This window comes from Juglans regia, chromosome 8, assembly GCF_001411555.2.
Source record: "Juglans regia cultivar Chandler chromosome 8, Walnut 2.0, whole genome shotgun sequence".
Lineage (NCBI taxonomy): Eukaryota > Viridiplantae > Streptophyta > Magnoliopsida > Fagales > Juglandaceae > Juglans > Juglans regia.
The window spans coordinates 28657634-28670501 of NC_049908.1; the positions used below are offsets into that span (position 1 = coordinate 28657634).

The window sequence follows — 12868 nt, forward strand, 5'->3', positions numbered from 1 at the left end:
GTCAGTAATGCCAAAAAAACATGAAGATCCTTAAAATGCAAGCAATGGTGTGTGGGAGAGAGAGAGAGAGAAGAGAGATGGGGAGGAATATTTGGGAAGCTTGGAACACGCAATGCACAAATCTCACGGTTTGTGGAAATTGCCTAATTACTTTACAATTGAAGGAACTACGTCAAACCGTATCACTTTATAAAATTACTTTTGTCTAATCTCTTTATAACTAAAATATTTCTCCTTTTTACCACATAGCCTCTTATAATTAACAGTACCAAGTTTGCAATTATTAAACAAAATATTATATTAATCGTTTTATGTAGAGGTACTGTAGTCTGTGGGATGTGGATCACTTTAGAAAGACTTGAAAAATACTTCAAATATTCCTTTAAGGGTGTGCTAGCTTGAGGCTAATCACGTTGAATGGGGCATCATTTACTCGACTTCTTTCAGTCAATTACTTGAGAAAAGGGAAAAAAAAAAGGGTAAACCGCGCGCGCGCCCAGCTGCTCCTTTTGAACAATTTGGCTACCTTAATAGAACAGAGTACTTGAAAGGTTATAAGGACATTAAACCAAGTACAGTGCATTAAATCAAAGCTCTGTTTATTATTATCATATATGGACATTAAACCAAGTACAGTCCATTGTCAGCTTGTTATTGTATTTGCATTCATGAGGGTATTGATGAAATCCAGTTAATTTTACCCAAATTCTAACCATTTATCCACCAACAAAATTTTAAACACAACCACTGCAACATGCAGCCTACAATATGCCAATAATTAAGGAATACTGCTCTGCCCTTTTAATTAGATTAGTCTCAGTCTCTCAATCTATGTATTGCTGCCTATATATAGGGACAAAAGAGAAAAAATGTCTCATTTATTGAGTTGGTATATTAAAATAACAGTCACTTGCTCTGTTCACAAGCATCAAACAAAGGCAAGCCTGAGTAACAGAAGTGGGAAAATTGGGCAGTCAAAGGCACCAGGAATCGGAATGAAATCCTTGGCATCGATCGACAGTGCGGGGGACATACCTCTCAAAATTTTGGATTAACAGACCTCAAGTCCGACCATGTTAGTTGTTTCCACCAACTTAATTTGGAGGTGTGGGGACAGGCATTTTGATCAAAAGGTCCATAACCAGGGAAAGGGAATCATTGATGGATATAATTAACTGTTTGCCTTTTGAAATCCATCATACATTCATATGCAAAAGTAAATTGATCATTGTTTAAGTAAAGGGCTTTTTTTTTTTTTTTTTCCTTTGTATGGACTGCATGTGCACCCTGCACTTCTCTAATTAATTACAGTTCACTACAAGAGTTAAAACGCTTATTTGTGACTAATTATTTACTACGAAAATTACCATTTCTTACCAAAATGAATCCGTTCTCGTCGAGAATAGTCATTGATTTTCGTTACAAATAACTCGTCACAAATTAGCTTAAACGCTATTTAACAACCGAGAAGTTTATCTCCCCACTATGAAGAGTAGAATCTTCTTCATCACAGCTATTATATATATGTATGTGTTAATGATATAATTCTAAAAACGCTAGTATATGTTCAATTTGAAATCATCCTATATTAATCACCTATAAGGCCCAATCATGATTTATTTATAAACGGGAGGAACCATTTCTTGCATGTTAGCCATTCACCTATAGAGAGAGGAGAGACATTTTCTGAGAAAGGGAGAAAACGGCAGAGGAAATCCATCCATTATTCATCTTGATAGTGAAACTCCATCACCAAACCGTAAGGGCACTTGATCAGTTTTATTAAAAACCAAACAATGATATAAATATAGAGAAATGATACTTGCAGTCGTGAGTGTACAAGCGTCGTGCAGTCACTTTGAAAAAAGTGAATAAATATGAGATCCACATGAAAAGAAATTAATTTTTTAATAGTAGACTCCACTTTTTTTCAAAGCGATTGCACGACGTTTGTACATTTTACGACTGTATGTAGCATTACTCATAAATATAACACCATGAGCAAACTTGCTTATCTACTGGAAAATATCTAGGCTGACAAAATATCAATGTAATTAACCAATACATAAGATTTCAAATCATAAAGTCCTATAAGAACAAAAATAGTTATTTACCACGTCCTATATACTATACCGGCCTAAAAGACTACACTAAGTTGAAAAGTGCTACAGCCACAAATAGATTCTACAAAAGGAAATCTACAATCTAATATGACTTCATATGATACGTTAGATCTAATACTTAACAATAAAAGTAGTTTTACAATCTAACATATTATATCAAGTCACATCAGTTTGTGAGTTTACTTTTGTAAAATCTCTTTATAGCTAAAACATTTCACTAAGAAGTTAAGCCTTGCAATGAAGCTTAGGTAAGATGTCATTGATGAGCCAGTATGCCATAAACTGGTATGCTCTCTGAGTCATATGAACTCCATCCCAGCTTATAAGTTCATTTGGATTAACACAAACAGGTACACCAGGAGCTCCACACATTCTTGCGATGCTAAAGTCATAATCACCTCCAACACCACAACAAGATTTCTGTATAGATACAACATCAAATCCTGTCCATTGAAAACCAAATTAATTCCAGTTACTAATAATTTTCTTCCTACCAAGATCTATTATATATCTATGTAGACGTTTTTATTTATTTGATGGAAATTAGGGACTCACCAAGAAGTGGCGCATGTTGGTAAACTGATTGAAAAGCGTTGTAATAATCACCATATATTATAACAACATTAGGGTATTCTCTTCTCAGAACTTTAATGGCCTGTTGCAGGTGATGATTGTGATGCATTGAAAGATTATTCAACCTCTTTAGGCAATGAAATTCATCATAAGCAGCTACGTTGTTGGTTTGGAATGCTGTAAGATAGATCGGTAAACAGCCTATTGGAAAGTTGCCTGGAACAACAACATGGGAAGCACCATAGCCAATGACCCTCTGCTTCCATTAATGTAATTGAACCAAGAATATTTAATTAGTTTTATAGCAAGTAATTTCGTGAGTAAAAGTAAGAACGAGATCAACGTTTAATTTACAAAGAAATTAAACTTACTGTAACAGCATCCTTTATTGCTTGAACAACTTCTGGAACCATGTCTATGACCTCCTTAATAGTTTTGCCTTGAAATAATGCATAGTTATAATCATTCCATCCTATTTCTCCCACCATGAATAGGGCATTTTTAAGCTTCTTGATACAGTCTATCAAACAATAAAGAGAAAATAGAGGTTATACAGATCACAATTAATGAATGCCATTATTAAATAGATTTGCATGCATGCTTTATTGGGATGAGAGACTAACCATAATCATCGAAACAAATCGCATTGAAATGGCTAAACATCCAATCTAGTTGTACACTTAAAGTGCTGTTAGTGATTGGAGACGAAATGTTCTTCTCTGCAAGAACATATGTAGGCAAGGCAGTGGAACCAGCTACAGCAAAGTTCTCTCCATAACCACGACTGAACATCACATCCTTATTCAAATAGGGATGAAGAAATGGAATTCCGGCTGCCAGAGCTGTGCATGATGCAATTATAAAATGTGATCAAGTCATATATATATATACAAAAAGAACGATCAAGTTCCAAATTAGTAAAACTTGTTTGTACGACGTAGCATAATAAAAAGAGCAATCTGCAAGCTGGAAGAAACATCTCTCTCTAAAAGTAAATGAAGGAATCACAAATTAAGTTGTTAAAGCAAGGAGAAAAAACTCTAAATCTGAACCATATAGTTTTATGAGAAATATTTTAACTACCTACAACGATGAGTACTGCTATAGCTACAAAGAGATTATACAAAACTAATTCCACAAACTAATGTGCTTTCATATAATCCGTTAGATCTATTTTTCAATAAAAATAATTTATAATATGACGAAGCACATCATGCAACACCAACTTGTGAAATTATTTTTGTGTAATCTATTTGTGATTAATGTATTTTTTTATTTTTATCTCTTTAGCTAAAAGGAAGAGGAAAAAAAGTTTGAAGATAGTAATAAACTCTTAAAAATCATGTCATCGTCATAATAATCAAGAATGACATGCAGGCCGGTCCAGTAGTAGTCCAACTTTAACAGACACAAAGTGACAATGGATAGAATCTGAAGACAACAGAACTACAGCCTTATCAGTTGCGGCTCACGTTGTTGCTTCTTTATTCCAACTAAAACGACAGCCTTATCAAGCATCTATTATACTCAACGATTGAAGTATTTAATTTATTTGTTCTTTCTGGAATTAAACTAACAAGAACTAAATAAAAGAAAGAAAACATGATAAACATATATGGACAAGTAATTCTGATTCTCACCAATGTAATCTATCATTAGCAACCCGTTGGAGCACCTGCCGGTGGCATTCTTGAAGAAGGTTTCCCCGTAGGGGAGCTGAGAAAATGGAAAAGCCGGATTCTCACGAATCAGATTTCCGGTGTCGGAAAACGAGTCCCCGAGTTGGTATATTGCGTCAAACATGCAAGTTTTGAGAGGGTGTGCATGACTGCAACGCAGCAGAAGAAAGAGAGGAGTACTGAGAGCGAGAATATAAATTAGTAGAGAAGAGAAAACTGGTTTGGCGGTAGCCATGGATGATGGCTCTCAAGAAAGAAGCAGCAGTAGTACTTTGGGTCGGTCTGTGAATATTGCATGTGTAGTACATAAATTCCTAGTCTGTTATAGTTTGAGTTGAACTAGCTTTAGTTAAATCGGGATTTTTAAAATGCGTTGCTAATTATTACTTGTCAACCACCAGGAATAGGAAACATACTTTTCAACTTTTGTTTTGGTTGGTGATAATCTTTATTATAATTACCGTGATTAGCAATTTATAAGGTCCCATGCATTGACTGTACGGTGGAGATGGAAAGACTTCCAAGAAAGAGAAATCATGATTTTGTAAAAGTGACGTGATATATTAAATTAGTAGAATTTTATTGTAAAGGAAATAAAATGTATCATAAAATTAAGTCAATTTATTAGTTTATTTTTATGAGATTTTTGTTATGAAATGGTACATCTCTTTTAAGAAAAAATAAATAAATGATCTCGAAGAATTTGCAGTGCACAGAATTTATACATTATAAAACTAGATATAATATTACTCTTTTTTGTTTTATTTGCAAACCATATTAGATACAGTTTTAAAGTATGAAAGCTCCTCATATTCATTTTGAAAAAGAGACGTGCTATATAAAAATCTCACACTTTGTATATGAAGTATGAGTATAAAAAAGTAAAATCACAAATTTTTAAGTGGTGTGTAAGAGTGTGTGACTTATGTCTATAATTTTTCTTTGAAAAAAAGTAGAGTATTATTAAAAAAAATCTACTCATCATCCTTACACCACACACCTATTTTGATTTTTTATATTTTTACTTTTTTTCTTTAGCAGGTATATAGTATAGGGATTATGAGTAAAATAATTCAATTAATTTAGTAGGAATAAAATTTAAAAAAAAAAATTAAAACATGTGTGGTGTGTGGTATAAGAGACTGTGTAATAAATTAACCCATTAAAAAATATTTTTTATATAAATTTTAGATTTATTCACTTTTTTTAAAATAGGTACACAAAATTTACGTATTCTAAAATTAAAAAATATAATTTCCCTCTCAAAATATGGATGAGAAATGTATCTCTGCCTTAAAAGGTATTCTGGGGGTTCTTCATGAAATATCAGGAAATAAGACGGGTAATTTCCTAACTTAAACTCTTTTAGTTTGAAACTTTGAAGTGGATCTTCATATACCAACAAGACGATTCACTCACTCTCTCTCTTTTTTTTTTTTAAATTTTTATTTTAAGAAAAGAGTAATGTTATATACAGTTTTAAGATATATAAATTTTGTGTACTTTTTTTAAAAAGGAGTGAAATCTATAATTAAAAAATTAATTTTTTCATATGAGTATTATATTTACTCTTTTTTTTTTAAATGTGTGTGCAAAACTTACATATCTTAGATTCTGCAAATATTCATTTCTCTTATATTGATATATAGTGAGAATCTCTTTAATTTTAAAAAGGTAAGAGGCTTCAAAAGTCCAAATTATGTGCTCTTAAATTCTTGTAGATATAATTATTGATATATGTATACATAAAATGATAAGAAATAAAAACTCAGATTTTTTGCCAAAGTTGTAAAATTATAAGTTTGTTAGTTTGGATTCTCATCTTAACTTATCTCAACTCATCATTATAATTTTTTTAAATTTTAACATAAAATTTAATAAATAATTCAACTACTTAAATTTTAAAAATAATAATAATATTAAAAAAAATTCTAACAATATTTTATCACTTCAACTCAATTCAATTCAACAAAAAATCCAAACGCATCCTGATATATATTGTTTTGTTAAACTCGGGCTCGAATTCGATTCAAATAAAAATTGAACTATCAATAATCCATTTATCATTTGAATTCGACATGTCCAATCATTTACTATTTTCTAAAAAAGCTAAAATACACATTAATAGTATCAATAATTTATTTAGGAAGAAAAAAAAAAAATATCTCATCACACCAAGAGTGGCCCTTTTATTTTTATTTTTTTAAAATCTTGAGAGGATGTGAATGGGTGTGGATGCATTTTTTTTTTTTTCATTTTTTAATGAAAATGTTTTGAGTTTTTATTTGAGGGGGTAAAACCAGAATTTTGCCTCGTTTGGTTATACAATTTAAATGAGATTAAAATGAGATGTTTTGTTGAAAGTTTAATAAAATATTATTAGAATATAATCTTTTAATATAATTTTTATTTTGAGATTTAAAAAAATTGAATTACTTATTATATTTTGTATAGGAATTTGAAAAAATTATAATAATGAGATGAGATGAAATAATATGATTTTTTGTATTCGAACCGGACTATATCATACAGGATAGTGACCAGTACATATAAGCTATGTGTTTCTTACTAGGTCAAACACCGATCATACAGATGCATTTCGATCAATACCGATCAGTTTTCGGTGTACTAGCCGAAATTAGTGAATTTTTGTAAATAATATAAAAATTTTGACTTTTTTATAATTTTCATTCCAATTCTTACATCTGATGACTATTTTTTTTAACTCTTTTTAATCTCATTTTCTCGAGGACGGAAAATCAATTCCCTACTCTTCTTTTCGTGATGAAGATGAGTATTTATTTTTTTTAAATAATTAGATTGTAAACGTAGAAATATTATTGAATTCTATAAATGTGTTTTAACATTTTATGACTTGCGTTGATATTATTTTAAAATATAATTTATATATATAATTAATTTATTATATATAAACTATCTCGAAATGATACTGAAATCGAAATATTTCGTTCAAGTGCCGAATTGTATTTAAGACTTCGGCCGTAAAAGTCGAGTTCCCATTGAAGTTAATGTCAACAAAGTATCTGCAGTCTCTAAGAAGGAAGTGCCAATTTCAGAAAAGAAAAAAGAATACAACGGATCCCTGCAATTTTACCATGACACAAGGATGGGAGACAGAGCGCCAAAACAACATAGCTGGATTCACCCACCAACCAATCCAATGTTGGCATATTTCAAAAATTCTCATTCAAGGAACAAAATTTGTTAAAACCACATCGTGTTTAAGAAAAAAGGGGCAGCATAACAAGTGCGAGTACACAAAATGAGGAAAGGTACAAATTGGAAACAAGGAAAATGAAGTTCTTAATGTAATGACTAAGCAAATTTAGACTCTCTTTCAATCTTCCTCCTCCCCTTCATTCTCCGCAATGTTGAAGTACCTAAGTTCATAAACATTTCTTTCTTTGTTGGAAGCTATCACGCGAAGCCAATCCCGCACATTGTGTTTCTTCAGGTACTTCTTCGTTAGGTACTTCAGATACCTGAACCAAAAATGCAAATATAACAGGTGTTAAAACTGTGAAGAAACCCATGATTGAACTGTAATCTCAACAGCAGCAGCAGCAGCTAAATCAATTGAATTCATAGAGGATTATGTAAGACAATACATAAGAGTCTATGATAAATTCAAATAATCAAGCAAATTGACAAATAACCGTTTATACAACGATCACAGCAGCTATTTCCCTTTTGCACATATCCATGATGCATGATCGCATACGCTAAAACTATGATTAGGGAAACATCTGGTTTTTCTCTATGTTAAAGAGCCATTATATTGGCCATTGGGTTCCAGCTTAGCTTTTTCTATAAGCTGTTACAACCGAGCAGTTGTATTTTCCAAGCCAGAAAAAGCAGAGTCAAGGAAAAATTATCACAAGTGTGATCCCACACTATCCTTCTCCTCCACAGAACAGTTAATGATGAAACCGGGTCACATAGAGGCTCCATTCTGTACCCCAAAAAGATACATATGGAAACAAAATGAAAATTTTGTTCAAGGGAAAATTCCACAAAAATGCCGAGGAAATGTTTGTTGCAAAGGAGAGGATTTAAGTTTGGCTCATTCAAACTTGGTCCAAAAATACATCTACCATAAGCCCTGTTTGCTAATTAGGCACATACCACAAAAGCCCATGTGTCAAAATATAAGATTTGTGAAGACGTGAGGGAGCTCATCAGGCTAAACTAAAGGTCTAAAGTTACCCAAAAACACACTACACATCACCACATAAAAGGTCACACTTTTTCTTTATATGAAATCAAAAATATCATTGTAAAAACAGAAGTAGTAGCCCAAGTAGACAAGACTTTCTGCTGACAAGAAATTCAGGAGACCGTGCAATCACAACCTATACACACCAGACTTGTACAAGAGAAACGCCTAATTAGAAATAGAAACGATAAAAGGAATCATGAGTACTTAGTCCACACATAAAAGCTCACATCTGCCAAACTTGCAACACAATTATACAAATAGCAATCTCAATTAGACAGAAAAAATCAACTAAAAAACTATCAATAGATTAATCAAATAAGGGGACAAATTTCAGATATCACCACAGCATTAGCTTCATACACGATCAAGAAAATCAGAACTGAATTTAAAAAATGCATAGATTACACAAGGAAAAAGAGCAAAATTACCTCTTCGAAAAGTTACCGTCAGAGGTTACCGTTATCTTGCTCTTCTCACGAGTGACGGTCACAGTGTCACCAAGCGCACCAGCCTTGCCTCCAACCTTGATCCTCTCTTGGAGAAACTTCTCCAGGGATGCAATATCCATGATCTTATCCTCCACTGGCTTTGAACAGTCAATGGTAAATGTCACTCCCTTCTTCTTCCCCTTAGGACCTGGTGCAGTACCTCGACTCATCTTTGATTATCTTCTACAATCCACACAAGGAAAATAAAAACACGCCTATCAGATTTCTGGTATAAGTTAGTGAAAAATAAAACAGCATACAGACTCCATTAATCCTCGGCTACGGTCCCGTGCAAAAGAATAAGAGGAGCACATATAGCACCTACATGGGCGTGAAGTAGGGAAAATCAAACACATCAACGAGAAAAGATCCATCTACACAACCATCTACCGAGAAAAACATACATATATATAAAACAAAAGCATAATCACGTGTAGTCCTTGTTTGTTTGCTGAAAATATAATGAGCATAAGATCCTAGGTTACTTTTCTTCTCTTCATTTCCTGCAAACCAAGCAAATGATTCCAGACTCCATTTTCCTGCACTATCCTTGTTGGCTCAAAAGGCGCGCGCGCGCGCGCGCGCACACACAAACACAGGGAGAGAGAGGCATACCTGTTTACAAGGTAGGAGCGGCGGCGCAAGAGAAAAAGGTAATGCAGTATGAGAGGGTATACGGTGGCTAGGGTTTTGGTTTTTAAAAGTGAGTCCGGTTCACGTTGGGCCGTAAGTTCGGTCTACAAGCTCCAACTCCTTGAGTAACGTTGGTGGGGTAATGGGGTTGTAACGGATCGACGGATTAGTTGGGTTGGTTTTTTCTCTCTTTTTTTCCCCCTTTTTTTTTAATGAATATGATTTCAGAAAAAGAAATGTTAAACATAATCGTAAATTGTACAAATATAATACAATTTTTTTTAAAAAAAATAAGATCTATTATTAAAAAATTAATTTTTTTATATAGATCTTATTTTTACTCATTTGTTTTTAAAAAAAAATGACATTTACACATACTATGACTCAAATATCATTTATATTCCTTTCAGTAAACTAAAAAAGAGAAAAAAAAAATGTAGAAAGCTCCAACAAAACATGGGCAATAAACTTATAATCAATACATCATATACAATAGAGAAATGATATTTACAGTTATAGAATCTGCAAACACAGTTTATTACTTTTAAAAAAATTAAGTAAATATGAAATTTATATAAAAAAAACTAATTTTTTAATGTTGAACGTGAGATACTTGCACAGCATATGATTGTTTCTAACATTGCTTTATACAATAAGGGCAGTGATAGGGTAGTAATCCTATTACTACATATTTACTACTCATAGTTTATTTTAAGTTTTTTATTATTTTCATTTAAGTATTTTTTTAACATCCTTCACCATTAAGAAAAAATTAAAAATATATATATATAATTTTACTAATAGTCACCTTCTTAACAATTAAGTAAAATTAAAAATTAAAAATAATCAAATATAAAGTAAATAATAAATAAGTAGTAAAAGAATAATAACTAATAACTCTATCATTTTCCTTTTATGTTATAGTTAAAAGTCACTACGGATAAAGTTAAATTACAATAAAACATTTTGTGGAGATTTTCACTCCCTCGTTCTCTAAATTATTGAGAAGGGATGAAAGGGCTCTTACCTTCTTCCAATATAAGAGAGAATATTAGACTCTCTATATTCAAAGCTAGAAAAACTTGTAAATTATTATCAAAAGAGTTTTGTTATACAATCTTCATCACACTTTATATTTATATTTTTTAAAATTTTTAATTTTTTTAATATATATAAATTTTTTGAGTTTATTTTTTTAAAATTATTTTAAATTTTCTATTCATTATTCATATAATAAATATTTAAAAAAATTAAAAAAATTAAAAAAAAATAAGAGTATGAAGTGTGAAGAGATTGTAAAAATGTATTCTTACCGAAATAGATAATGCATGAGTTTTACTTTCTACCACCTTGACCTGGGTGGCCCGTGAGTCCTACTCGCCGATCAATGAAGTGTGCCGATGGTAGAGAAAAGTTGCTTAGTTGGCCTCTAGGTCAACAGTAATTAAGGCACGTGGTAGCGGTTGGTTGGCAGAAGGTAGAAGGAAGAAGACTTTTTCTTCTAAAACCAAGAAAGCAAAATGGATGGAAAAAATGTATTTGAAAACTAGTAAAAAGGTCAAACACAACAAGATCGATCAGACAAACATACAGAACAGAAAAGGCATGAACAGTATGTGGACCTTGGTGGCGCGTTTCCCTCACCCTTCTTGACGACGGCATGCGAGGGCTGACATGCAGGTGGTTTAGTGACGTCGATAGAGCTCATGGAGGCTGGAGGTGACTCCATTTGGTATGACAGTTTTGTTACGCACAAGTAAGTTTACGTATCAATTTGTGTATTAATGTTATTGTCTTCGTATTCTAAATTTAAATTAATATTATTTTTAATAAAATTTACTTTCTGACTAATCATATTGAATGAGTGCGCATATTAATATATAGAATTGCTTATAATTAAATTTTTTCTCGATAAAATGTTAACTTGAGAAAAATGGACAAGAGACTATATCTTGCCTTCAAAACTCAATCTAAATTGAATAAAAAGTCACAAAGAAAATAAGTAAGGATGGTTACGATGGAATAGACAGTGATTAAAAAGGAAGAAAAGATGTTGATCTATCTCCAAATACGAATATATATTGCAACTCTCATCATATTAAATTACGTTTTGTCGTTAAAAATTAGTAATTTTATAAAACAACACCACTACAGCAAGCCGTCGCTTATTAAATATTAGGTGGTAATTTGGAGTTCGAATGAAAGTGATAGATTGATACTTCTTATTATATAAGGAGTTATTTGGATTCAGAGATGAGTTGAGATGACTTGTAAAAAGTAGAATAAAATATTTTTAAAATATTATTTTTTAATATTATTATTATTTTAGAATTTAAAAAAGTTGACTTGTTTATTATATTTTGTGTAAAAATTTAAAAAAATTATTTTAAAATTTAAAAAAGTTGAATTATTTATTATATTTATATAAAAATTTAAAAAAATTATAATAATAAAAATAAGATAAATTAAAATGAATTTACATGAAATTTTGAATTCAAACGGCCCCTAAATGTAAGACACGTGGTGCTGCTGATCAAAAGCCCTTTTCCAACTTGATTTCCTTCTGTACCTGGCTTTATTAAAGAATAGTTAAAATCAAAATCAAGTTTTAGTTAATATGGTATGAATTTATTTTTACATATTATATTCAGATCTAATTTTTACATGAATTATCTATTTATTTATTATATAATAAAAAAATGATATTAAAATAATTTTTTTGTATTTATTTATTTTTATCATTATTTATTTATTTTTATCATGTTTTACCAATTTACTAATTATATATTAATTACTAATCATGTTCTGATTAAATTATTAGTTAAAAAATTATATTTTCAATATTCATTTAATACTAATAATTACAAAACGTCTAATTAAACTCATTTAAAATTCAATATAAATGTCTTCATTACAAATCAAATCCATTGAGATTGACATTGATTTATCTATATGCAAATGTAAAATCACATATTTTAGAGATTGCATTTTTCATTAAAAAAAAAAAGTCTCACATTAGATTATGGATCTTTGAGCCAAAATAATAATAAAATATTATTTATTATTATTATTAATTTTTTTTCTTGAAGTTCAATTTTTTTTTATATGTTTTACAATTAGCACCCACTACAA

The 12868-nt window shown here is 30.9% G+C and overlaps 2 protein-coding genes across 3 annotated transcripts; both read right to left on the reverse strand.

The window, feature by feature from the left end:
- Window positions 1-2348: 2348 nt before the first annotated feature.
- LOC109006754 (acetylajmalan esterase-like) lies at window positions 2349-4520 on the reverse strand. The gene is made up of 5 exons (XM_018986128.2): window positions 4337-4520; window positions 3320-3538; window positions 3068-3216; window positions 2679-2952; window positions 2349-2566 (listed from the first exon to the last, which is right to left on the reverse strand). The coding sequence occupies exons 1-5, from the start codon at window positions 4497-4499 to the stop codon at window positions 2349-2351; spliced, it is 1023 nt and encodes a 340-aa protein (XP_018841673.2). The 5' UTR covers window positions 4500-4520.
- Window positions 4521-7511: 2991 nt separating this feature from the next.
- On the reverse strand, window positions 7512-9867 carry LOC109006844 (60S ribosomal protein L22-2). Of its 2 annotated transcripts, none has more exons than XM_018986253.2 (3): window positions 9719-9867; window positions 9044-9286; window positions 7512-7878 (listed from the first exon to the last, which is right to left on the reverse strand). In XM_018986253.2, exons 2-3 carry the CDS (start codon window positions 9271-9273, stop codon window positions 7734-7736), a joined length of 375 nt encoding a protein of 124 aa, XP_018841798.1. In that variant the 5' UTR covers window positions 9274-9286; window positions 9719-9867; the 3' UTR covers window positions 7512-7733. The 2 variants fall into 2 exon arrangements, with proteins under 2 accessions (XP_018841798.1, XP_018841799.1); XM_018986254.2 differs by having other exon boundaries at window positions 9044-9283; window positions 9719-9854.
- Window positions 9868-12868: the final 3001 nt, after the last annotated feature.

What these genes read in the sequence shown, in the direction of transcription:
- LOC109006754 (XM_018986128.2), bottom strand. Translation starts at nt 4,499, where the DNA reads ATGTTTGACGCAATATACCAACTCGGGGACTCGTTTTCCGACACCGGA. An exon ending in GATTTGTTTCGATGATTATG is followed by an intron (nt 3,217 to 3,319) that starts GTTAGTCTCTCA and finishes ATTGTTTGATAG; the next exon opens with ACTGTATCAAGAAGCTTAAA. An exon ending in CCAACATGCGCCACTTCTTG is followed by an intron (nt 2,567 to 2,678) that starts GTGAGTCCCTAA and finishes TTCAATGGACAG; the next exon opens with GATTTGATGTTGTATCTATA.
- LOC109006844 (XM_018986253.2), bottom strand. Translation starts at nt 9,273, where the DNA reads ATGAGTCGAGGTACTGCACCAGGTCCTAAGGGGAAGAAGAAGGGAGTG. An exon ending in GACGGTAACTTTTCGAAGAG is followed by an intron (nt 7,879 to 9,043) that starts GTAATTTTGCTC and finishes TTTTTGGTTCAG; the next exon opens with GTATCTGAAGTACCTAACGA.